The sequence below is a fragment of the Chiloscyllium plagiosum genome, chromosome 17 (assembly GCF_004010195.1).
Source record: "Chiloscyllium plagiosum isolate BGI_BamShark_2017 chromosome 17, ASM401019v2, whole genome shotgun sequence".
NCBI lineage: Eukaryota > Metazoa > Chordata > Chondrichthyes > Orectolobiformes > Hemiscylliidae > Chiloscyllium > Chiloscyllium plagiosum.
This window is the reverse complement of record NC_057726.1, coordinates 19935452-19963365: the sequence shown is the minus strand read 5'-3', so window position 1 is coordinate 19963365 and position 27914 is coordinate 19935452. Positions and strand designations below refer to the sequence as shown.

General features: G+C 39.7%; 2 protein-coding genes across 4 annotated transcripts in view; one reads left to right on the top strand and one right to left on the bottom strand.

Moving 5' to 3' along the window:
- The window catches only part of LOC122558260 (calcium-transporting ATPase type 2C member 2-like), an 87238-nt gene extending 84047 nt beyond the window's left edge, over nucleotides 1-3191 (top strand). Inside the window, exon 28 of the mRNA XM_043706642.1 lies at nucleotides 2505-3191. Coding sequence (XP_043562577.1) covers nucleotides 2505-2564 — 60 coding nt within the window. The 3' untranslated portion in view covers nucleotides 2565-3191. The remainder of the gene's footprint in view (nucleotides 1-2504) is intronic.
- A 3984-nt stretch (nucleotides 3192-7175) lies between these two features.
- meak7 (MTOR associated protein, eak-7 homolog) overlaps nucleotides 7176-27914 on the bottom strand; it is a 58125-nt gene continuing 37386 nt past the window's right edge. For all 3 annotated transcript variants that reach the window (XM_043706646.1, XM_043706643.1, XM_043706644.1), the window contains 4 exons: nucleotides 20612-21055; nucleotides 18148-18266; nucleotides 10206-10385; nucleotides 7176-8126 (listed from right to left, as the gene is read on the bottom strand). In XM_043706646.1, the coding sequence (XP_043562581.1) occupies nucleotides 8007-8126; nucleotides 10206-10385; nucleotides 18148-18266; nucleotides 20612-21055 (863 nt within the window). In that variant the 3' untranslated portion in view covers nucleotides 7176-8006. The remainder of the gene's footprint in view (nucleotides 8127-10205; nucleotides 10386-18147; nucleotides 18267-20611; nucleotides 21056-27914) is intronic.

Genomic DNA, 27914 nt, shown 5'->3' with positions numbered 1-27914 from the left:
AATGTGTTGCTGGAAAAGCGCAGCAGGTCAGGCAGCATCCAGGGAACAGGAGAATCGACGTTTCGGGCATAAGCCCTTCTTCAGGAATGAGGAAAGTTTGTCCAGCAGGCTAAGATAAAAGGTAGGGAGGAGGGACTTGGGGGAGGGGTGTTGGGAATGCGATAGGTAGAAGAAGGTTAAGGTGAGGGTGATAGGCCGGAGAGGGAGTGGGGGCGGAGAGGTCGGGAAGAAGATTGCAGGTCAAGAAGGCGGTGCTGAGTCCAAGGGTTGGGACTGAGATAAGGGACTGGAGGTTGGTGGGGTGGTAGGTGAGGACCAGTGGGATTCTCTCCTGTGGCGATTGGAGGGGCGGGGTTCTTGGGCGGAGGAGCGGGAAGTGGAGGAGATGCGGTGGAGAGCATCGTCAACCACGTCTGAGGGGAAATTGCGGTCTTTGAAGAAGGAGGCCATCTGGGTTGTTCGGTATTGGAATTGGTCCTCCTGGGAGCAGATGCTGTGGAGGCGAAGGAAATTAGAATATGGGATGGTGTTTTTACAGGGGGCAGGATGGGAGGAGGTGTAATCTAGGTAGCTGTGGGAGTCGGTCGATTTATAGTAAATGTCCGTGTTGAGTCGGTCGCCCGAGATAGAAATGGAACGGTCTAGGAAGGGGAGGGAGGAGTCTGAGACGGTCCAGGTAAATTTGAGGTTGGGGTGGAAGGTTTTAGTAAAGTGGATGAACTGTTCAAACTCCTCATGGGAGCACGAGGTAGCGCTGATACGGTCATCGATGTAGTGGAGGAAAAGGTGGGGGTGGTGCCAGTGTAGCTGCGGAAGATGGACTGTTCCACATATCCGACGAAGAGGCAGGCATAGCTGGGGTCCATGCAGGTGCCCATGGCTACTCCTTTGGTTTGGAGGAAGTGGGAGGATTGGAAAGAGAGGTTGTTCAGAGTGAGGACCAGTTCAGTCAGTCAAAGGAGGGTGTCAGTGGAAGGGTGAAACTTTATTGCTGGAACAGCACAGCAGGTCAGGCAGCATCTAGGGAACAGAAGATTCGACGTTTCGGGCACATGCCCTTCTTCAGGAATGAGCCAAGATGCTGCCTGACCTGCTGTGCTGTTCCAGCAATAAAGTTTCAGCTTTGATCTCCAGCGTCTGCAGACCTCACTTTCTCCTGTCAGTGGAAGGGTACTGATTGGGTCAGTGGGAAAGGAAGAAGCGGAGGGCTTTGAAGCCTTCATGATGGGGGATGGAGGTGTGTAGGGACTGATGTCCATGGTGAAGATAAGGTGTTGGGGGCCGTGGAAGTGAAAATCATGGAAGAGGTGGAGGGCGTGGGTGGTGTCCCAGACGTAGGTGGGGTGTTCTTGGACTAAGGAGGACAGGACCGTGTCGAGGTATGCAGAGGTGAGTTCAGTGGGGCAGGAGCAGGCTGAGACAATGGGTCGGCTGGGGCAGTCAGGTTTGTGAATTTTTGGCAGGAGGTAGAAACGGGCGGTGCGGGATGGTGGGACTATGAGGTTGGAGGTGGTGGATGGGAGATCCCCTGAGGTGATGAGGTTATGGATGGTCTGGGATGCAGTAAATGATGTGTATGGAGGTGCAGGTGAATTTGTGACGGATATGGAAGGATTGCAGTAAATGATGCGGAACGTTTCAGAGACTCACCTTAATCTCCTTCCACCTATCGCATTCCCAATGCCCCTTCCCCCAAGTCCCTCCTCTCTACTTTTTATCTTAGCCTGCTTGGCACACCTTCCTCATTCTTGAAGAAGGGCTTATGCCCGAAAAGTCGATTCTCCTGCTCCTTGGATGTTGCCTGACCTGCTGCGCTTTTCCAGCAACTAATTTAAAACTGACCTTATATCAATTGGTATTTGCAGGGGCGTTCCAAACTTTTCAAACTTTCTTTTGACCAGCTCTTATTTCCACCATCAGGTAGCTCTTTCTTTAGACGCTATTAGGTCAAGGACACTCTAGAACTGCAATTTTTGTTGCAAACTTTGGAATTTTAAGCCATTACAACCTTCAGTTGCACTTGTATTGATGAACTTCAATATTACCATATTCCAGAGATTTATTTCCATTCCTGCAGCCCTTGAAGATTGTCTTACAAGTTGCACTATGATAATGCTTTACCTCTAGGACAATTCCATATTCAAGTACAGGGATCGGGCAAGAGTGAAGTGTTTACTTCCCCAGCGTCTTAGGCTATGGCTTGACACTGGGAGATTTTCCTCTGCTGTTCTGACAATCCAACACAATTTGCTTGAATTAAATTGCTCTCCATCCAATTTTGAAAGTCTAAAATGACAAATGTTCAAAATTATGCTCTTTCTCATTGCTAGCATAACATTTAATAAATTAATAAAAATAAAGCAATAAATTTACTTAAGAAAACAATTTTTCCCACAGTAATGAATAACCACTTGTGTAATAGTTAAACTAAAGGAAGTAAAACAGGTTTTTTTTAACATTGCCGTTAAGAGACAGTGACAATCCATTTTTTATTTTCTCCCCAGAAAAAGAAGAAATGCAGAGTAAGACAGTTCAACTTCCCAGCTGTACATTTTGCAAATTGAAAAATATTTATTTTATAATGTATTACTAATTTCAAAGGTCTGTAACTCAAATTCATTAATTGCAGTTCCACTCCCTTGCACAATAATCATGAATTCCAAGTCTTTGCAGCATTTACAAACCTTCAGTTTCTTCCATCTGCATTTGAAGTGTTGTTTCCCAGTATCACCCTATTACATACCGATACAGTCACATACGAATTCTCACACCTAGAAGAGCTGAATCTGTTACTGGAAAAATTAGATTTGATCCAAACGAAGGCAAGTTGACTTGTATGAATGTATTTTATTTGAATAATGCAAACCATTTGCAGTTCCAAAACAAATTTTGAATTCCTTTCCAATAGGTCATAATGACTAAACAACTCTGCCGCCTCCAAGAAGAAAGAATCTAGACAACTGTTCAAGCAGTCTAGACTAACTCTCTCCAAACCTTAATAAAGCAACTAGTTAGCTTGGAATATACCTCTGTTCCAACACAGGTTCACTCAGGTGGCTGCTGAGTTTCCAGAATCAAAATTATGAAATGGTCTTTTTTTAAATGCTTAACCAGGGGAGGCAATTAAGAATCTAATGATAACCATTGCTGATTGTTGGAAAAAACTCATCTGGTTCACTAATGTTCTTTCAGGAAGGAAACTGCCATCTTTACTGGTCTGACCTACATCTGACTCCAGACCTTCAGCAATGTGGTTGACTCTTAATTGCCCTCTGGGCATTTAAGGATGCGTAACAAATGCTGGCCTAGCCAGTGATGTCTTAATGCCATGAATGATTTTTTAAAAAAGAAATTCTGATTAGAACAGTACAGCACAGGAACAGGCTCTTTAACTCACCATGTCTATGTCAAACCATAATGCCTATGTATTGGCTTATCAAAATTTCCTGATATTATCTGAATTACTTAATTGCCATCTTATTCATTTCTATTCATGTGCCCAAAATGATGAGTCAGGGGTTTTGGTCTTTTTTTTTTCTCCATCACCAGTTCGATAATGTCATTAGTGACTTGCTTTTCCTTTCAAGACTGGCATTATTTTGCAGAAAATATAACATACTAATCATATTTCAAATGCTACAAATAAATGGTCAGTTGTGTTTTGCAAATAGCAAGTGCAACAATATGAAACTCTATAACCAAATAAGTATTGATTACAATGTAGTGACATTTTCACACCAGATTCAAATTGAAATGTAATTTTGTTTGAAATTTTGACATTTTATTTATGAAAGAAGTTTTAACATTTGTGACCATGCATTAAAAAAGAATGCATATCATACATAGAGATACTAATTTCCAATCAATTTACAGATTCGAAAATTTAAAGTGACTTATTGAATATGAAGTGTAAAGTGATTCATTCTGGTAAGAAGAAACTAGAAATGGTAATATAAAATAGAATGTACATTCTAAAGTCGGTACTGCTGCAGAGGGAGAGTAAATAGCACAGTTTTTTAAAAAGATGGCAGGGAAGGTTGAGGAAGTACTTAATAAAATCACACGGATTCCAGGGCTTTATGAATTACAATGTAAAATACAAATGCAAGGATTTGTATTTGGCTTTGACTGGTGTATTGCATCCAGTTCTGGACACCACACTTTATGAGTGATATACAGGTATAAGAGAGGGTGCAGAAAAAAATTCACAAAAGTGGTTCGAGGGGCTTAAACTGATGGTATTTTAGAGATGTTAAGGCCAGGATTACAAGGAGATTTGATAGAAATATTCTAAATCATGAGGTGTCTGGAAAGGGTAGACCGGAAGAAACGATTCTCCTTAATGAAGAGATCAAGAACCAGGAGGCACTGACTTAATTGATAGAAGGTAAAATATTTTCTTTCAGTGAGTTTTTTGGATCCAAAATGCATTACTTGAGATTATTGTGGTGGAAGGTTCAATTATGGATCTCAAAAGTGAATTAGATGACTACTTGAGAGAGAAAAGATTGTAGGTCTACATTGAAAAAAAGCAGGGGAGTGAGAATAGGTGAGTCATAGCTGGACAGCATAGATACAATTGGCTGAATGGCCTCCTCTGAGCCATAATTATTTCACGATTCTACAAAAAATATTCTGGATTACAAAAATTGTTGAGACTAAAGTTATTTGAGATTATCTGCTTAATCCACTGTCAATGTAAAGAAGTACATTTAATCTCAAAAGGCACAAACATGAATATTAATTTTAAAAAATTGAACATTAAATTGCAATAAATTTCAGTATAGTGTTTTTCCATCTACTTACTATCACTGAATATGGTGCTAATGTACAAGGACAATTACGACAATTAGTTATAATGAATCAACTAAATGTACACTATGTCTAAATAGATCAGTTTTTTATATTCATTTGATAAAAATAGTAAAAGGCTTCTCACTTAACACTTTCTATTGAAAAATAGGCACTATGCAAGCTGGCTTCGATCTGAAGGACAGAGTCTATTTAAGATGCAGAGCATCCATCTCATCTTTTTAATGACTATTAACTTACATAGAAACAGGAGAAGTAGACTATTCAGTTCATCAGTCACACTTGACAGTCAATATGATTATTGCTGATCCTTTATCTGAACAACATACTTGGTCTCTTCCCATATCCTTCATACTTCTAGTCTCCAGAAATCTATTTTTAAAATATATTTAGTAACCTCACCCCACAGCCTTCTGTGGTAAAGAACTCCATAGATTCATCACACTCTGGGTGAAGAAATGTCTCATCTCAGACCAAAATGGCCGATCCTGTATTGTGAGATCATGAGATATTTTTCTGGATGCCTCCGCCACCAGGGAAACATCATCCCAGCATCCAGTTTGGCTACATCTGGGAGAAACTGAGGACTAAGTAAAAACAATGACTGCAGATGCTGGAAACCATAGTGTAGATTAGAGTGGTGCTGGAAAAGCACAGCAGTTCAGGCAGCATCCAAGGAGCAGTAAAATCGACATTTCGGGCAAAAGCATTTTTAAAATGACTTTTGCCCGAAACGTCGATTTTACTGCTCCTAGGATGCTGCCTGAACTGCTGCGCTTTTCCAGCACCACTCTAATCTAGAAAGTTAGGACTGCAGATCCTGGAGATCAGAGTCAAAAAGCGTGGTGCTGGAAAAGCACAGCAGGTCAGGCAGTACCCGAGGAGCAGGAGAAGCGATGCTTCGGGCATTTACCCTTCACAGGAATGTTTTCTGATACTTTCTGATCAACCTGTTCAGAGATGTTATTACACAACTCTGATGCTGGTGGGACTTGAACTCAGGCCTCTTGGCAATGATGCAGGGACACTACCACTGCACCCCTATCCAATTTATCAAGCAGTTTTCAAGTTAAAACCTAATTCATACTCTTTATCCAAAATGAAATCTGTGACATATTCATACTGGACTGAACTCTGGTTTGATTAGCCTGCAAACTGCTAAATAGAATCTATTAGATTCTTCTGTGAACTAAAGTATTTTTCATTTTGTCCCCTCCCTTTATTCATCCCTGTCTTTAGAGCTTTCAAGTTGGAAGGAAATCTGATACTGTCTTTTCAATTGACCATGTCTGATATACCTGTTTGTTTTAAAACAAAGTTTATGCTATCCCTAGCATTTTCCTCCTATGACTAATATTTTACTATGTTTAAACAAGCACCCTCCCATAGATAAATTATCCAAAGCATTACTGATATTTATAACAATGTTCTCAATCTGCAAATTCAAAACAAGTAAGTGCTTTGTTTTAGATTTCTTTTCTCTCTACTAAGAAACTTGCCCTTCAATTCTAGAAAGCACAATTAACAATTATACTTCAGGGACTAGTTGTCCTAATTTAAAGTGGTTAAGATCATTGGAGAGGTTTTACCTAATGAAGCAGTGATATGGTGATGCTCTAAAGACATAGGTTCAAATCAAACCATAGTCATAGGTGGAATTTAAATTCAATTAATTAAAATCTGGTGTAAAACTAGTCGAAATAATGGTGACCACAAAAGCACCAATAATTGTTGTAAAATCCTAACTGCTCCACTAATACCCTTTAGGAAAGGAACTCTGCTATCCCTACCAAGTCTGATTTACATGTGACTCCAGACACCAGCATAGTGGTCGACTTTTAGCTGCCCTCAAAAATAGTAGTTAATGAGTAAGTTATCCAGTTCAAGGACATTTAAGGATGACCAACAAATGCTGGTCAAGTCAGCAATTCCCACACCCAATCAAATATATTAAAAGTCTGTTAGGTGTTGTTGCTAATGCAAGCAAAGTATTAACAAGGAATATTAATCCTCAACTGCACCTTTACAATGCCTCCATTAATCCTTCATCAGGGTCTGTTGCTGTCTCTTGGATTCCTGCTGAGCAGTGAACAGAACAAAATTAGTGAAACAAAGAGCAACTATAAACTCCCAGTATTGATGCAGTAAAGTGGAAAACATCCAAAAAGCAATTTAAAGAGATACACATTAATAAAAAAGACATGGGAGTTTACAAAGTCTAGATTATCGTGTTCTTCACAGAAAGATGATACTGCCCGATTAAACCAGTAAATTTGAGGCGTCTTTCTAAAACTTTAACCTCATACTAAAAAATAAGTCATTTTTTATTGTATTCTTCCAACAATGAGAATGGACACAGTATATTTAAACTTGGAGAATTTTATTGAAAAGTTTGTAGTGAACACAGATTGAAGCACCGCAAATTTATTCGTAACAAACTCACTATTGTAGGAAAATGTATATACTTTGAAAAATACAATCATTCTGCAGCAGTGTTAAGTAATACAAACTTTTGCAGTTATGCTGCATAAATCAGTGATAAATTGATGACATTTAAATCTATGTAACAATCCAGATTATGATCAGAGAAAATATCCGATCTTATAATAATTCACTTATACGATACCCTATATCTGAGGTGAGCATCAGTTTGGTATTGACTCATTTCTGTCTTCAACTGATACAGCACGCTTAACAGCTTTAACTAAGACAGTTGTTTTTTACATAAACCTAAATTAGAAACTGCTCAGTGCTTGATAATGGGTGAAGATGCAGGGCTAGATGCATTAAAGTCAGTAAAATTCCCTTCTTTACAACAAAAAGTGAATCTTACCTCCATTTTCTCTTCTTAACACAACAGTTCTGTAGTTATAGTGTCTGAGGAATTAGCTTTCTCATTGTTCTTTCCAGCCATGAAAACTAGCCTGGGAATCAGTTGACGATGTTTTGTTGTTCATGCACCCTTGTATTTATAGTGGGCAAATCTTTAATTGTGATACATATGCTTAATTATTATTCCATTTCAAGCAACTGGGAGTTCTGCCCTCATCTGCTTATTAGTTAAGGCTTCCTCCAAATACCAGAGACTTGAACAATTCAAATGTGTCCCCTTTTTTTGTAAGGAATTATGGTGATATTTAAAGGCTATTGTACATTGTGCCATTTATTCTGTGCTTTCACGTTCAGGGAGTACTTCATTCCTCTCCATCATCCTCACTTGGATCTCGTAATCCATCACTCATTCTTATTTTTCCAATCATGTGCAGCAAGGCCTGTGCTTCAGGTTCCGAATCTAGTACACTCTTGGGCTGAGACTGAAAGTAAAAAGCACAACATTGTAGAATTTTAATTCAAGTGTAAGAGCTAACGGCCACTTTACTTTTGGTTAACATTTAGCCTCCTGTGTGTCTAGTATACATAGCTCGAACTTTCTTTATATTAGAGATCTTTATTTAAAATTAGAAGACAGTGCAACAGTTATCAGAGGAACATTGCAAGATTTTTATCTGCACGTGAGGCAGCTGAAACATGCATCAGCTTTCCCTTTGAAATGGTTTGAAGTGCTTTTAAATAAGCTATTACTCCAATACTAATGATGGGGTGTACTTGATACAACCCAATAACCCCTCTTCAATTAGCAACATTGGATAAATAAGCAGCCATGTTTCCCAATAAACCAAAACATTTAATTAAACTGAAATTACATCTTTGTCTTGTATTTTTCGCAGTGTTCTTTTTAAACAGAAAAATAATCTCAATTTACTTTCAATCAAAAAAATCAAAACTCATCACTATTCAGATAACTCTGCAGAATGTCCCGAGGTACATTTTGACGGCTGCTGCTATGTTTCGCTTATGTTGATTTAAAACTCGCAAGTCCATGTAGAGAGAAAAGGTATTCCCAACCTTACCCTGATGTGAAGTAATGACTACCAATTAGTGATAATTTAAGTAGTAAAGAATGAGATTATTATTAAATATTGGAAATATAAAGTGAGGGATGGTGATGGATGGAGTGCTGTAATAAGGGTATCTGCTAAGAAGAACCATGCAACTTGCCCCAAACCTTGCAAGTATGACTCAAACAAAACTACTCATACAGCACTGCAAACCAAAAGAGAATGTGTCTCCTAAGATTTTTTTAAAGGTGGAAGGTGGCATTTTTCTCAACTATCTCCAATATTTCTTCTCCAGAACGTTGATATTAGAAAAAAGTGAGTGACTTTAATCACTTTAATAACATGCTCTTCGATGCAAAGCGTGCAACACTGGTGACCCTACTTTTGCTGCATGTTCATCAAACTAACTATATCTAACCACATGGCATAATTGCTTACATGTTCAAGAAATATCAATTTGTAACTGGCTCATGCATCTGATCATTTATCAGCAAGACATCTGAAAACAAATGGTCAGATTTTCTTGCCAGCACATAAATAAAGACTAAATTCTTCATAAAATGAGAATGTGATACTTCAATCACTTATTTCATGACATTGGGTAAAACATCATAGATTTTCTACAAAGAAAACTTGCAGTGGCTCTCCTTAATAACTATTACAAACAGAACACTCAACTCCTACGTAGATCAAAATCTCATTGTTTCATTTATTGTTGTATGGGTTCAAAACAGTTCTAAGAATGTGGTTAAAGATACACATGTTAAAATATCTGAACTGCTGTTCAGCTTCTGATCAGACTACACCAGAAGGACTACAGCAGTAGATGCACGGGATCACCACCAGTTCCAGGTTCTTCTCCCAGCCACATCCATCCTGACTTGGAATTATATCACCATTCCTTCATTGGTGCTGGGTCAAAATCCTGGAATTCCCTCCCTAACAACATTGCAGTGCACCATCATCAACATGGACTGCAACAGTTCAAAAAGTAACTTCATTACCACATTCTCCAGGACATTTAGGCATGGGCAATAAATGTTGGTCTAACCAGTGATGCCCTTGAATCATGAAAGAGTAAAAACACACATTAAAAGGCTCTACAAAGTAGTGAATGACTTCGTTAATAAGTACATTACAAACTAATGACTCTTGATCAATGTACTTCCTGGTTCATAAAAAAAATCAGATGAAGTAGAAAGATTTAAGGGAGATTTCCAGCATGGAAGGAGACAGGTTTGCAATTCCATTTGCTGTTCCCTCAAGGAGATGTGGCATTTATTCTGAACAGGTGTTGCTATATAAAGGGATCGTAAAGTGACTGAAATAATGTCCACTAGAACACCAGCTGCCTGGCTTCAGTTGATCTTTTTGCTTTCCAGCTGAGTTAATCATTTTTAAAACTGCAAGTCCTGAAGAAATCAGTAATAATATTACTTGACACCAGACATTAATGTGTGGATTTCCTGTCTTAGAACAAGGGTTAGAACTCACCAGTTGATCATCAGGTGGATTCCCAACACTCCATACCTCCAAAGTGTCAATCACGAAATGTTCTTGGGCAGACAACTGTGGACTATTGTAAGTTGTACACTTGGGTTTTGCTTTGCTGTGTCCTTCGCCATAATTGCTATCAATCCACAATCCAAAGTAATAAAGCTGCCCTCCCATACCCTGTATAAGAAATCCAAAAAGTCAGTTTTACAATCATCATCTTTGCTTCACATTTAATATTTCAAGATGTATAGTTTCTAGTTAGTTATGATTTAAAGATGCCGGTGTTGGACTGAGGTGTACAAAGTTAAAAATCACACAACACCAGGTTATAGTTCCAACAGGTTTAATTGGAATCACTAGCTTTCGGAGCGCCGCTCCTTCATCAGGTGGTTGTGAAGTATAAGATCGTAAGACTCAGAATTTATCGCAAAAGTTCACAGTGTGATGTAACTGAAGTTATATATTGAAAAAAACCTGGATTGTTTGTTAAGCCTCTCATCTTTTAGAATTGTTAAAATTCACTTGAGAATGTAACTTTAAAAAAGTTCTGCGATTTACTGATGAAAGAACTGAAACCAACATGGTCATTCTAAAAGATGAGAGACTTGAAATATCCAGGTCTTTTTCAATATATTTTTCAGTTACATCACACTGTAAACTTTTGCTATAAATTTTGTGTCTTACGATGTTACACTCCACAACCACCTGATGAAGGAGCAGCACTCCGAAAGCTAATGCTTCCAAATAAACCTGTTGGACTATAACCTGGTGTTGTGTGCTTTTTTAACCTTCAAGTTAGTTGGTAGCTTTTGTTTAGATTGTGTTTTAACTCACAAACAGTTCATTACATCCAATCTGCCACAGACGTGGACACTGACCACACATTTGAATTTGAGATACTGCGTTTATATAGCAACTATCTCTCTGCTCAGATACTTTCCAATTTACTCCAAATAGGAATAGAGCTGTGTGGCAGGCATAACAAACAAAAACAGAAATTGCTGGAAAGACTAAGTAGGTCTGGCAGCATCTGTGGACAGAAAACAGAATTAATGTTTTGGGTCCAGTGACTCTTCCTCAGAACTCTTTCAGAAAAATAACTCATTGATATTTCCTTGGTATTTGGTCAGTGGTTCTATCGCCAATGCAAAATTTTATGGACACCAAACAAAGTTCCAATCCCTCAATGCATAGGTGTAACAGCTTACTCAGCAAACCTTTTACAACAAGAAAGTCCTAAATTCATTTAGTTGCATTTCTCACGACCTTAGGGCATCTTAAACTGCTTCACTGCCAATTAACTGATTAACCTTTAGCCACAATTGTAAGGTAGGCAATGTGACAGCCAATTTTCACATTACTCTATTGCTGGTTATGGGAACTTGCAATCAGATTGTAGTGTCATAAAATCCTACAGCACGGAGACAGGCCCTTTGACCCAAACTCCCTCCATTCTGATATTCCACTTCACCTCAGCATTTGTATCTTGTTTCTTTTTGCTGTCAGTAACAGCTGTTCCATATTCTGTTCTTTACACCTACTATTAAAACCTAGTCTGGATCAATGCCTTGTTTATTCACTATGACCATTAACACTGCCTTTGCCTTTTGTTCTGTGATACTTTTATCCTCTAACCTTGCCCTGATCTTTCCTTTTGGTCCACATGCTCCTAATCACGTCTCCATCTTATTCAATTCCAAAACAGTCATGCTGGACATGGAATATTATTTTATTCTGAAAATTGATGATATTTCTTTTAGAGCTGGACGATAGGACTAGCTGGGTAGCTCTTTCAGGAGCTGGTACAGGTACAAATTTCCCCCTCCTGTACTGTAGATTTCAATGAATCTATTAACATTGTTTCCCTCTCTACAGATGCTGAAAGACCAGCTGAGTTTCTTCAGCATTGTGTTTTGATCTCAGATTTGCAACATCTGCCATGTTTTCATTTTGCCGTATGTTTAAGGTGAGGTTTGAGGAATAAGTGTTGGCTAGTTCAGCAGGAAACTTTATTTACTCTCCTTCAAATCATAGCTTACATCCACCACAAAGGACTAACAGGGCCTCAGTTTAGCAATTCATCTGAAAGGTGTCATTTCCAAACATGTAGCGATCACTCAGTATTTCCACAAAGCGTCAGCCTAAATTTTACCCTGGTTTTTGGATTAGGAATACAGCCTTTGGACTCAGAGGCTACCCCCAGAGCCAAAACTGACACAAACCTGGAAATTCAATTATACTTTAGAATTCAGCTTACAATAATAAGTTAATAACGAGAAACAGAAAATACCAGAGACACTAGACAAGCAAAGTACACATTGTCCAACATCACAGGAGTAAACCCTTTGTCAGGACAATGTTCTCAATCAAAACATTGCCTCATCCATTTCTTTCATATCAAGTGCAACAAACAGACTTTGACCCAGGTTTGCACCATATCAGGCAGGTTCTCCAATATAGTGAAAATTGCAAGAAACACAAATTCTACCCTCAGACAGGGCACTTCCCATTTCTGTGGGAGTGGGAATGGCTCAGAGTACACACACATTTCCCGAAGGCAGATGGCTATTTAACAGATGAGTTGTCTCAATTTAAATCCTACTTTGTTAGCCCTGCTACATGGAACACAATGTGTATAGCAGTCAAGCTCAGGCAGATGGTCAGTGGTTATCCCTGCTGCCTCACAGGGATTTAGGTTCAATTCCAGCCTTGGGCAACTATCTGTGTGGAGTTTGCACATTCTCCCTGTGCCCTGTGTGGGTTTCCTCCCACAGTCCAAAGATGTGCAGGTTAGGTAAACTGGCTATGCTAAATTGCCCACTGTGTTCTTGAATATGTAGGTTAGGTTCCTTAGTCAGGGGTAAATATAGGGTGGGGGAATGGATCTGGGTGGGTTGCTCTTCGGAGGGTCAGTGTGGACTTGTTGGGCTAAAGGGCCTGTTTCCACACAGTAGGGATTCTGTGATTCTAAGTCTATTTTCTATGTTTTTTCTGAGTTCTGAAGTAGCCTGGGATTATGGTCCCCAGCCACATTAGGATTGGAAGTAGAGTTCCTGTGCGGTAGGGATGCAGTTAGATTTACTGCAAGAGCGATATTCAGGGGTCCTTTAGTATGTTGGGGAGGGATTAAGTACCCTGAGTAATTGTTAACTGTTTAGATAATTACAGGTCGCTCTGCTTTACAGCACATTTCGTTAACGCTAATTCTCTGTAATATGATTGACAAACTGGGGACACTGTTTCAAAAGTGCAAACTTTTAAACCATGCATTGGTTGTAACACAATTACATCGCCAACATTTTAAGCGCTGTATCTAAAGTATGATTCTCTATAACACGGGATTGCACAACCCACCATCACATTATAGAAGAACTACCCATTATTTCTTTTGCGCTCAAGCTCCTTGGAACTGGTAAAGATGTAAAGAACCTGTCAAGAATTATCAAGACAAGTCAAGAGGTGTCAAAGCTGTTAAGAGCTTCAAAATGTGTTTTTATGAAAGGGAGTACTTTTGTGAACAGAGTATATTATGTAGTATAGAATTTTAGATGATATAGCCTTGTTTGTTACCCTGAACTTTGAGAGCTTGAATGGTAGGTGAAAGGGGAATGGACGGTTCATGAAAGGAGGTACAATGTTGCTGTGGGGTTTGAGGGTCATGCTGAATGCATAGAGGGGCACAGGGTTACACAGGACCACGCAAATGGGTAGAAGGACATAGGAAGTTTGAAAAGTTTCCAAGAGCCTTTGCATACATGACCCTTTGTTACAATGCCCTCTGTGTTGAAGAGGTGGAAGTAAAATTAGTTGACTAACAGCTGCCTGCTGTGAATCCATTTCTGGACCAATATATATCAAAAATATCAGAAAAGTGACGATGAGGATTGGATAGATTAGATATGGATTCCCTACAGTGTGAAAACAGGCCCTTCGGCCCAACAAGTCCACACCGACCTGCAACCCACCCCTGCCCCTAACACTACGGGCAATTTAGCATGGCCAATTTACCTAACCTGCCCATTTTTGGACTGTGGGAGGAAACCAGAGCACCCAGAGGAAACCCACGCAGACACAGGGAGAATGTGCAAACTCCACACAGTCAGTCACCTGAGGTGGGAATTGAACCAGGTTTCTGGCGCTGTGAGGCAGTAGTGCTAACCATTGTGCCACCGTGCCACCCACAAAGATAGAATCCTTTTTTGAACATTTAAGCCTGGAAGAATATTGCTATAAATTTTCAGAATCTCTAAATTTGATTCTGAAGAATTTTGAGCAATGTGAAAGGGTTCTCAATTGCACATCATATTAAGGAACACAGTGAGTCAGCGCAGTATGTAACAATGCTGAAGGCATTTTCGTAGTCAATGGAGGTATTAAATTCGAAGAAAGAGAGATTTGTGCAATTACAAATAAAGATTATATATTAGTCTGAAATCAAATAAATTAGGAGATAATGCATAAAATAGATAGTTCCCTCACCATGGAGACGTCAGATGTTTCTGATGTACTTTTTGAACAGGAAATATCAAGAAACCTAAGTGTGATGGAGTATTCTGAAATTAATGAGGTTCTGATGCATGCTACGGCACCAGTAGAAATGAGAATCACATTGTGTGAAATAAGGCATTTAGCAAAACAGACTGTTGCAGATTATATTCTTGAGTTAAAGAAACTCTCTCTTCACTATGGGTTTGACACAAACTTAGAAATTTACCATCAAGACAAGTTTGTAATCCGGCCAAGCTTGTCAAACAGCCAGGCCAAGTCATGGAAGGAGCTCAGTGATGAGGTGAGTTGCAGTAAGGGACAGTTTCAAATTACAAGCTACATTCCTGCAAATTGTTCCTCCCAGTGCACGGACGTCTGAGGTCCATGCGTGGTAGCAGCTTCTGGAAATGCAATTCAACGAACCCGCGTTTCAACCTGCAGTCATGCAACCTTGATTACAAGGGAGTTTTTGTTTTTTGCTTATCCAGCAGTGGAGGCTCCCTGAGATTCAGAGAGATCCACGTTAATAGTCCAAGAGTCAGAAATGTGGATGCTACGTTGCTATGGTAGCTACCAACCATCTAAATGCCTCCACTCCCAGTTGAAGTACTGTGTGCATGAGAAAGTCACTCAGAGGCAGATGGCATGCAGGAATAGGGGAAACAGTGGTGCTCCAGGTTGTATCAAAGATCCAAGTCAATGATACGCACCATTGAGGTCATGGTAGATCTAAGTCTACTTCAGGAGTCTGGAAATCCCCAAATATGCACACGGTAAATTCGGATAGAAAAAGTGATGGTCGCAAGCAAAGAGACCCAAATGTTGTACTTCATCAGACAGCAACGAAATAGACCATGAGATTTGAGAGTGATAGGGTTGAAGATAAATTCCAGCAAACACAAATCTTGGGGACTCAACCTACTTGCAGCTTTAATACAGGTGTAGCCATATCTGTTATTTCAGAAGGAGAGTACATGGAGTTCCCTAAGTCACATTTCCGAGTGCAAAACTAGTGTGAAACTGAACAGATATTCTAATAATTATATTCTAAAGGTAGGTGAAGTTAATGTTAGAATGGAATATTATGAAATGTCCTATTGCTTGCTATTGGTGGTAGCAGCAGAGAACAAAGTCTCCCTGATTGGAAGAACTTGACATATGAAAATGCAGTTAGACACCACCAAGTTAAATACAGTAGGAATCAACCTGTCTGAGGAATTACTGAGACAGCACAAAGTGGTCTTTGAGCAAGAAGAACCATATGGTAAAATTAGACATCACAATGCTGAAAATCAAGAAACAGGACAATGTACAACCAATATTTTGCAAAGCTATGCCAGTGTTTTGTGCACAGTTAGAAGCAGTAAAGAGATGGTGCAAAGTTGTGAAGTGTGTCTCAAAGTGGGTCATGATCCAATCAAAGTTCCTTTAATTCCACAGCCAAACACAAGAAAACTGTGACAATGGCTACATGTTGAATTCTTTGAAGTGGAAAGGCAAAAAGAGTACCTTGTTTAGATTAACAGTTATATCAAGTCATTAAACATTGAGTCGAAACACTCTGGGCCAGAGAGTTCAGCGCTGGCTACAAGGTCATGCAGAAAAACTAGTGGCATGTGGAGAACTGGTTGATTGAAGTTGTTATGAAGTACTAGGTCCTATTTGCATATCTAGTGAAAATAGTGCTGTGGTATCTTTTACATCCACATGAGTCAGTGCCTCAGTTGAAGGTCTGAACCAAAATATGGCATCTCTGACAGTGCAACATTCCCCTTACTGGGGTAGGAACACAGATCCATGTGATGCAGAAGCATGTGTACTACCAGCTGATCCATCACTAACAAACACCCTTCTAAACTGTAAGGAAGAACAAAGATCAGAATTTCTCTCTGACTTTGCTTTTTAAAATTTACTGCAGAATTTATAAAAAATAATTTGTCAAATTGTTGAAATTTATTTTAATTTAAATTGCATCTTTGTTGACATGCTTCACTTCCAGTAGAATCTTTATTGATACTTAGACTGTGTCACAGACAGGAGATTCATTTGTAAATGGTCATTATTTACAGCCTTTGCAAACTTTACAATCGCTTCCACTGGCACACATGAGCACCTTCCCAGAAAAGCTGCTACATTGACTAAGCAATAAAAAAAGCTGAAAATGTGTTGCTGGAAAAGCGCAGCAGTTCAGGCAGCATACAGGGAATTGGAGAATCGACGTTTCGGGCATAAGCCCTTCTTCAGGATTCCTGAAGAAGGGCTTATGCCCGAAACGTCGATTCTCCTGTTCCCTGGATGCTGCCTGACCTGCTGCGCTTTTCCAGCAACACATTTTCAGCTCTGATCTCCAGCATCTGCAGACCTCACTTTCTCCTAAGCAATAAAAAACAATGACAGCAAAACTGGTTGCTGCCAAACGCGAGTTTAAGGCAAGCAGGACTTTAACTCCCAATTGTTTGGCCAAAACACCAGTCAGTGGTGCTGAGTGGAGTACCAAAGGGTTAGTGTTAGGAGCATTGAAATATGGCATGCAATTCTAATCGTAATATTTACAACAATATACACGAGCTGAGAAAATAACTCGAGTCCTGAGACTATAGAGATGAACTGTTTGGGAAGGCTGGAGAACTTTAGCCCAAGGCACAATAAGCTAAGAGGTGACCTCAAGGACATGAAAGTATTAAGTATCATTCTAAATTGCTTTTCAAAAGACAAATGGTGTGATTGTCCCAGTTTTTTTTCCAAAGTGACAGTATATATAGGTGATAAGTAAGCATCACCCCTGCTGCAGGGAAATCTCATTGTTTTGCCACCAATCAGTTCATTAATTGAAGATCAGCAGCTTCTGGGTTCTAAGGACAATTGTTTGAAGCCTAATCCTCATGGAATCTAGCAGAGAAGGGTCTTTCTCTTTACTCTTCCTGCAAGGTTGAAGTCATGGGTGGATGGGGGAAAGAGAGGGTAGGTGTTACAGGCCACCCCTTTGTCTCCAGTTTGATGTAAGTGGAGGCCACAACATAGCCCTCTCTCCTTCCCTTTCCCCTGTTCTTCTCTCTTTCTTTTCTCCCCCACCAGCCAGCAGGCAACTCACACAGGCTTCCCAGTTGAGAAGCTAGCCAGTGCTAGCTTCAGTGGCAGATAATCAGGGAGTTGAGGCCTTAAGTGGCCATTAATTGACTTCATTGGTGAAGGGAATTGGTCAAGAAGATTGCCCGTGGACAGTCTCACTCAGAAACTGATTAGGCAGATGGTGACAGGGGAGTCAGTTTCTCGCAAGGATGAACTTACCGAATTATGTTCCCTTCTCACCCCCTCCAAAAAGCTCCCAGGCTAGTGATCACACAGCCAAGTTGAAATGGAGAACAGGCTTCAACAAGACACTGAGCTCAAAATACAGACAGCTCTATGCTCACACATTACTGAAAAAATTTTACACTGAAGGTTTACTCACCAGTCCATTTGGCATTGTCTGTTGGCCATGATTTAGATACATATAATGGTCATTGTAACCTGTACAAGTATAGATACCTAATCGTGGATTCAGTGTAAACAAAAAACATTTATTGTCCCCTGTGAAAAAAGTTACAAAAGAACAAAAAAGTATTATTTTATGTCCCAAAGAAGATAAATAACTTACTGGTATAGAAAACACATCGTATTTTCAGGTTAACCTATGGCTGATGGTTTGCTTTTGAAGTATACTCACTGGTGCCATGTAAAAAAACACAGCTATTCTATACATCAAATTCTAAAAATAGCCAGTACATGAATGATGCAAATTGTTTTTATTAAAACAAAATTAAAATACAGAACTTCAAAAAGATACTTACCTCTGGCTTGTTACCTTAGTCACATGCCAATTCACACAGGATCAAGAAAGTTAGGGAATTGAGTACATGGGTCAAAGAGTAGTTTGGGAGCAAGGTGCTTCAATTCATGGCGCACTGGTACCAGTACTGGGGAAAGAGGGAGCTGTTCCATCAGAACAGATTCCACTTAAACTGGGTTGGGATTGATGTCCTAGTGAAATGTAGGACTTTTGGATTGGGTTTTAAATTAAAAGAGGATGAGGGCAGGTGGGATCAAGTGGAGATCTAGAAATCTAAGGAAAAAGGTTAAAGGAAATAGAATGGTTCAGCAATGTCGTTACAAACAACTAGAGTGAAAGTAAGAAGGAACAATCAATAATGTATCAGCGATTAAGGACCAAACAATAAAAACTAAAGTGAAAAACTACATTTTAAGGCTTGCAAAGCATTTGCAAAATGGACAGGTGAACTAGTGACGCAAGTAAAGGCATGATTCAGAGATGCCGGTGTTGGACTGGGGTGTACAAAGTTAAAAATCACACAACACCAGGTTATAGTCCAACAGGTTTAATTGGAAGCACACGAGCTTTCGGAGCGACGCTCCTTCATCAGGTGAGGTGGACTATAACCTGGTGTTGTGTGATTTTTAACCAAGTAAAGGCAAGTGGTTTCGATCTAAGCGACATTACAGATATGGACTTGCATTTCAATTTGGGATCTGGATAATTATGAATCCTTACCCTACACTACATAAATATCACTCTTGTAAACCCATCTCCAAATGTAAATATCTAATTGGGCCAAAAGGTGACCCCCAACATCCAATCAGTGTGATCAAACATTACCAGGAGGCAGAACTGTCAGCACAATACAAGTAATAAAATCAATGGCACCCACTGCAGAGCGTATCGCTGCCTTGCAAAAAATTGCAGGCAGCAACTCACATGGACGGCAGACTTCAGTACACAAAAGAAAGCCAACTGAAAGCTAAAGTGCACAATTATGCGCACACGATACCCCAGCTCTCAAAAGGTTTTCAGCATCACACAAACAAAACTACCCAACTCCTGCCTGCATTGAACCCAATGGTGGCTGTGCACTTGTGCAGACTATTCTGATTTGGCAACTGACAAATTGAAAATAGCATTCTCACTTCCCCCCACAAGTCAGTTAACAAGCTCAAGGACTTAACAGGTCATTAGTTGGAAGTAGGTGGGTTCCCTATTTTTTTATCCCCATCCTCTTCACTGTGAAACTTCAAATGTGCCCTGAGGGCAAAGTTCCAGAAATCCCCTTTATCAATACAACTTTTAATAGGGTGAGCAAGTCTTATGAAACAAAATAAGGGACAGCTTAATCGTGAGAGCAGAAGGGGAATTACATAGGTGTGAGGGGAGAGTTGGCTGACTCAGGTACATAATTTAGCAAGTATAATGATAATTAACAAGGTGATACATTTGAAGAAACAAATTAAAATGTTACACACATGAAACATCCATTAACAAAAAATCTAAACAAGAACTTCTTTAGCAAGTCACAGATAGATTAAAATAGTATTTGATCAAAAGACATATCTTATGTTGCAAAAATAAAAACAGTAAACCCAATGATTTGAAAAGTTTTAGAAACAAGTAAAGGGCAACCAAACTGTTTAGAGGAAATGGAAACAAATAGACAGAGAATAAACTTCCCAGAAATAGAAAAACAAATAGCATGAGCTTTTACAACAAGATAAAAAGTAGTGTAGCTAAAGGAAACATTTGGTTCCGAAGAGGTAGAGGAAGGAGAAAGAAATGTCAGAGACATGAAATCAATTTTGGGTTGTCTGTCTAGTCAAAGACATAAATTAAACACCAGAACTAGAGAGTAACCAAAGGGCTAAAGAGAGTGAGGATTTTAAGATAATTAAATCAGGTATGAAAAAGTCCTGCAGAAACTTAAGGGACTTTAAAATACAACAAATCTTTAGAATGTGATGGCTCAAGCAGTCCCACACTGTTGGTAATCCTACTGCAAATACTGGGACAAGATCAGAAGCTGCAGTTAAGTTCAGCATCAAAAAACAATCTGCTTTAGATAAATGTCATGTCATCAATGCTACGTTACCTTGGAACTGTGGTCTTGCATCCCAGCTGTGGGAAGCATACCCACCAAAGACGTAATTATCCGAATCCTTTACAATCAATAATGTCGGTCCTTTGTGTAGAGTCAGACTGCAAAAGCGAGTGAAACTTGCTCCATGGAACTGAGAGGAGAACAGTAGCTGCCATTTGTGTTGATGTTCTGAAGGTAGGTAGGCGTTGAGGAACATGATTGATGGAATGTCAAATACAGTAAACACCCCAGTATATTTTATACCTACACACTTTGGCAGCAGATGTTTTGTGCTAAAGACTTCACCTTGGGACTCTGAATTTGTAATACGAAGGCCCATTGCTACAAATATATGGAGAAAAGTAGAAATGAGAGAGACTGTGTACATCCAGTCCTTCAGTTCATGCTGTCCACATTCTTCATTCTGCAAATCATCTGCCACCAGATGTTGTCCATCTATCAATAAAGACGGGAAAAACAAACCAAAGCACTAGGTTCACTTTGCAGGTCTTACATTCTGGATATTACTAACAAACAAAAATAAAATTAATATCATGTCTGGCAAATGGCTATGCTCCCCACTAAGTGTTTCAACAGAGGCTTTCCTATTGCTATGAAAACTACTGAAACAATTCAAGCAAATGCTTCAGTGCAGTAATTAGGGACTGTAACTGTGCACAGAAAAATACATTACATACAGAGTAGGTCAAGTGGTATACAAAATCATGAACTGTTTTTGTGTGCTGATTGGTTAGGAAGTTTATTCTGATTAGTCGAGATACTGCATGTACAATGCACAGTTAAATGATGACTGACCATTAATTTTCAGCTTTGTTTATATTCCAAACCAGTCAAGATGAGTCTGATTGGTAAAAGCATTCACTCAATCTGACCAAAGAAAACTACAAAAGGTCCGAAGGATGAGCTGAATGCAATGGATGAAAAGGTATAACCGCGGATAATCAATGGTTACTATTTAAGAAATTAACACATGTGTTGCAGTGACTATACAATCTTTTCAGATAAAGTGGCAACATAGTTAACAAAAGACATTAAGAACAGTATTAGATTCAAAGATGAGACATATGAAATTGCTAGAAAAAGTAGCAAGCTTGATGACTGGGAGCAATTTAGAATTCAGCAAAGGAGATTGATTAAGGAGGGAATTGTGGGAGTAAACCTGCAAGAAACAGAAAAGCCTACTCTAAGAGCTTCTATAACGATGTAAAAAGAAAATGATTAATGAAGCCAAACATAGGACCTATACAATCTGAAACAGGAAAAAGGGAAAAATGGAGAACAAGGAAATGGACGAACAATTAAACAACTACTTTAAGACACACAAATTACTTGCTAGGTGTGCTAAAGAAGCATGAATTTTTGGGGAAGGAGAAATTGGAGGAATTAGTATCAGTTAAAAAAAAAAGTACAGGACAAGTTAATGGGATGAAAAGCTGATAAATCGCCAATGCCTGATAATCTACATGCCAGGGTAGTAAAGAAAGTAGCCATTGTAATAGTAGATGCATTAGTTATCATCTTCCAAAATTCAATAGGTCCTAGAAATTGGAGGGTGGAAAATATAATCCCACTTTTCAAAAAAGGAGGGAGAGAATAAAAACTGAGAAGATAGTCAAAAATTAGTACTTGGGAAAATGCTGGAATCTTACTATAGATATATAACAAAAGGACACTTAGAAACAATATGGATTTAGGAAAGGAAAATCTGGTCAACAAACCTACTGGAGTTTTATTTTATGACATAGATTAGATTAGATTACTTACAGAATGGAAACAGGCCCCTCAGCCCAACAAGTCCACACCGACCCTCCGAAGAGCAACCCACCCAGACCCATTCCCCTACATTTACCCCTTCACCTAACATGACAGGCAATTTAGCATGACCAATTCACCTAACCTGCACATCTTTCGACTGTGGGAGGAAATTAGAGCACCCGGAGGAAACCCATGCAGACAAGGGGAGAATGTGCACATGCCACACAGACAGTTGCCCAAGGCGGGAATTGAACCCGGGTCTCTGGCACGGTGAGGCAGCAGTGCTAACCACTGTGCCACCGTGTCATACACTGATGTTAGGATATAGATGAGGAAAAACTAATGGATTGGTGTATTTGGATTTTCACCAGGACTTTAATAAGGTCCCACACAGATGTTATTATGCAAAATCAAAGGACATGGCTTGGTGGTACTTTATTGACAGGGCCTTGAGAACTGGTTAGCAAGCATGAAACAGAGAGCAGGAATAAATGAGTCTTTTCAGAGTGAAAAGCAGGATAGGGTAGACAACTGTGTTTGGTCCAAGCTATTCATAACATAGAAATTTGTTAGCAACATAAAACTAGATGGGAGTGTGAATGATGAAAAGGACCTAAAGAGGTTTCTGGGTGATTTAGACAAGTTGAGTGAGTGGGGAAAGACATGGCAGATGCAATACAATGTGGACAAATGTGAAGCAAAAATAGAATGGCAGATGTACTTAATATAGTCACAGGTGATAAAATGAGAATGGTATATATACAAAAACAATCTGGATATCTTGGTAAACCAGTCATTGACAGAAAGCATGCAACCTGTTAGTTAGGCAAATTATATGCAAATTCATTGCAAAAAAGTTCAGATGCTAGATTACAGGGCCTTGGTGAGACCATACCTAGAGTATGGTGTGCAGGTTTCATCTCCTTACCCAAGAGAGGATACACTTGACAGAGAGGAAGTACTGCCAAGATTGCCCAGACTGATTCCTGGCTTGGCAGGTTAGTCATATGAGAGGGTCTGGGTTGACTAGGACTGCATTCACTGGAGTTTAGAAGGAGAATGGTTCACTTTTAAACAAATAAACTTTTGACAGGCTTGGAAATATTTAGTGATGATGTTTCCCCTAGTCAGGGAGAGTCCAGAATAAAAGATTTTGCCAGTCTGAAAATCCAGAGGAGAAGTTGTTAGCCAAACATTTTTGGTAGGGAAAGTGCTGGGGTCTTATTATAAATATATGACAAAAGGACACTTAGAGAATACCAAGAATGTTACACAGAGACACCATGGATTTCAGAGGGGAAAATCATGTCTGACAAACCTACCCTCTGCTTCACACCTGCAATTCTCAATTCTCAGTCCATGCCAATAAAAGACCATTTCAACCCATGTACTTTCCGTTTACACAATAATTTGTAAAGTGAGACTTTATCAAAGCCTTCCTGAAAATCCAAATTAGCCATATGCATTAGTTATTTTCACACTAAGAAGAAGAGAAATTTCCTCACTCAAAGGGTAATGAACCAATAGAATTTCTGCCACCGAATACAGTCACTGAATATATTTTAAAAAAGACATAAGATTTCTATAAGATAAATAGTATCAGTGGGCATAGGAAGAAAGCAGGACATAGCGTTGAGATAGAGGGTCAGCCATGATAATGTTGGGGTTCACAGTAGGCTTTGTGAGCTGAGTGCCCTACTCATGCTCCTACGAATCAGACGATGGCCGTCACCTTTTATGTTAAAATAGGCGCAATTCGTACACATGTTCTTTGCAAATAGTGTACTAATATAGGCAGCTTCCAGTGAATGTCAGCACAATTCTTACCACACTCAAGATACTTTCGCAGGTGCTGTCCAATTGCAGAATCACAATTTTGGACACTGCTTTAAATATAATAAGCATGTGTTAGTTGGTTAGGGTCAGCACCTTGCCATTTTACAGGCAGGTGAAGGAATATTTTGTTTTGATATAATTCACCAGTTTTTGGGTCATAAGGAACATATACTCAACATCACACCACTGCTGAAATTCACATACCACATTACTCATTTGTGTAACAGGTACAATGTCTTTTTATTTTAACGGCAACATCCAGATAGCAGTCAACACCATTTATGCTGCCATTGCACCTGCTCTCAAATTTCTCAAATTTTAATTTCTCATATTTTGCACAAACTCATGAAGGCCATAGCCATGACTTCCTGAAAAGTGCTCAGCTAAAAGCCATAAGAAATCTGAAAAATTGTGCCTATTCCTATCAGAATCCTATTTTACTATTTGTTCATGGGATATGGGCGTTTCTGGCTAGACCAGCATTTACTGCCAATTCCTAAAAGACAGAGGGCTATTAAGAATCAAACACATTGTTGTGGGTCTGGAGTCACAACTAGGCGAGACCAGGTAAGGATTGCAAATTTCCTTCCCTAAAAGGACATTAGTGGACCAGGTGGGTTTATACAATTGACAATTGTTTCGTGTTCACCATTAGGCCAGCTTTATAATCCATGTCCAATTCCAACAATCAGCATTCCCTTCTCATACAATATAAAATTACTGTCCCTCTTTATATTGGTATTCTTACAACTGTCCCGATGAAAGCAAGACAAAACACTTCAACAACATGCGTCTTTTTTCAGCAATCCTCAAGTACCATCATATGAAACCAGGACATAGAGTACTTGGATACAACAGGGTACAGGGATATGAGGAAAAACCAGCAGACTTGGCACTAGGTAATAGAACTGGTGTAGGTGCAATGGGCTGAATGGCCTCTTTCTGTACCGTAATAAACCTGCGATCCTACCAAATGACTATATATTCACTTGCTTTTATAACAGATTGACAGCTTGAGGAGATTTAACTTTTCTGAATGATTTTATGAATGAGGATTTTCAGCATTATCTACACGTGAATGAGAGCACAGTAAGAACAGAAGTTGAATATTTTAATAAAATCTCTATTTTAAATAAGTGACTCCTCTCTATGTGACTGAGTGGCACATAGTTGGCACTGGGTAAGTGGCTGTGGAGAATACATAAGGACATGGAGGTTGTGTAGGTGTATTTTGCAGAAAGGACCTGACATACACCATTAAAACTTGGCCAGGGCCCCAGTAAACAGAAGCAGATATTCTAACTTTCCGGTCCAGCCACCCATCAGGCTCTGTTGCTACCTCAGGAGTTCCACCTGTGGCATAACACTGACTCCATCCCTTCCTTACCTAAATAAATATACCAGGCTCAGATTTATTTTAAAAAAGAGGCAGATTGGAAAGTTCCTCGACTAACAAAGGTGACCGTAGCCTCAAAAGAACATATGTGGCTCCCTGATTAGGGAGAGACAACTGATGTGAGTTTAATCTGACGGTCACCACATCTCAGGTAAGGGGTGTGGTTGAGAAGGCAGGATCTTCATGGTGATCTTAGCCAATATGGGAACTGAACACATGCTGTCGGTGTGACCCTACATCACAAACCAGCCATCCTGAGCTAACCGAAAACAACTAAACCTTTCTGATTCTCCAAACTCCGAACCAGACAGCAGGCGGGAAAGAGGGATAATCAAATTGCGACATTTTACACATTTAACTGTATTCCTGTACTTTGGTACACATGACAATAAACTCTAATTCTAATTTTTAAATCTTGCATTTATGAGTTTACAGTGCATGGCAATGACGGCATAATGTTAATGCTTTGAGATCTTTTTAGCTATGATGATTTAATTAGGATTCTGGGCAATCCAAGATGGAGGACGGGAAAAATTTCTGGCTGTAACAGCTGCTCCTTTTTTGAGGTGATTTCCTTGAATTCCAGGAGCAGCAGTTACTGTTTTATATGATGTTGCATTGTTTTGGAACTTTGGGGGGAAAAAAAAGTCAAAACAACAGCAGTTTTAAAAGAACGAAGAACAGACAAAGGAAGCACATGGTGAGGTCAGTGCAAGAGTGAGAGAGAGGAGAGAGGAGAGAGGAAAAGAGAGGAGAGAGGAGAGATGGCTAGAGTGAACCTGCACAGTTACTGCCTTTGAATTCATGTATCACTAGACATCGGAGTGCGTCTGGGAAAATTAACAAACAGTGAAATTCACAACTGATCTTGGAGGAACTGCTGGGTGAAGTTCACAGCATAGAATCAAATAAGTTAATTGTTTTAAGTGGCCTACAGAAAGTCTGAAGTCATGAGTAGACTGGGTTCTTTCTTGATTATATGTTTTTTGAGCTATGTCCCTTGATTAAAACTTAAAATATAAGCCGTAACTATTAATCTTACCTGGGACAGTCTTTTGTAGAGGAATAAGACGCTGTTATTTTCTGGGTCTGTAGATTGTGAAGGAGCAAAAATGGTCTTTAAAAGAGTGGTATGTGTCAGATGTAGGAGTTTAAAGGGAGTTTAAGGGTTACTGCGGATTATATCTGCAATAAATTCTGTTTGTTGCAAATCTTATCAGATCGAATGGATCAGTTGGAGAGACAGTTAGAAGCAATGAGGAATTTGCAACAGCAACAGTATGTGATGGATGGCAGTTATAGGAAGGGGGGAAAGTCTGAGATACAGTCACATAAATGGGTTAACTCCAAGAAATGTAAGATAGGTAGGCAGCTAATGTAGGAGGAGAAAGTGAGGTCTGCAGATGCTGGAGATCAGAGCTGAAAATGTGTTGCTGGAAAAGCGCAGGTCAGGCAGCATCCAGGGAACAGGAGAATCGACGTTTCGGGCATAAGCCCTTCTTCAGGAATCCTGAAGAAGGGCTTATGCCCGAAACGTCAATTCTCCTGTTCCCTGGATGCTGCCTGACCTGCTGCGCTTTTCCAGCAACACATTTTCAGCTAATGTAGGAGCCTTCTGTGGCTATACCCATTTCAAACAAGTATGCTATTTTGGAAAATGAATTCTCAGGGGAACAGAGCACAAACAGCCAAGTTTCTGGTATTGAGACTGGCTCTAATGCAACAAGGGGTATGTCAGGTTCCAAGAGATCAACTGTGTTAGGGTATTCTCTAGCCCGAGGTACAGACAGATGTTTCTGTGCCCAGCAGCGAAAAATCAGAATGGTGTGTTGCTTCCCTGGTACCAGGATCAAGGATGTCTCAGGGAGGGTGTAGAATATTCTCAAAGGGGAGAGAGGCCAGCAAGAGGTCACTGTCCACATCGGAACCAACGACATAGGAAGGGAAAAGGTTGAGATCCTGAAGGGTGATTACAGAGAGTTAGGCAGGAATTTAAAAAGGAGGTCCTTGAGAGTAGTAGTATCTGGAATACTCCCGGTGCTACAAGCTAGTGAGGGCAGGAATAGAAGGATAGAGCAGTTGAATGCATGATTGAGGAGCTGGTGTATGGGAGAAGGATTTACATTTTTGGATCATTGGAATCTCTTTTGGGGTAGACGTGACCTGTACAAGGAGGTCGGATAGCACCTAAATTGGAAGGGGACTAATATACTGGCAGGGAAATTGGCTAGAGTGAACCTGCACAGTTACTGCCTTTGAATTCATGTATCACTAGACATCGGAGTGCGTCTGGGAAAATTAACAAAC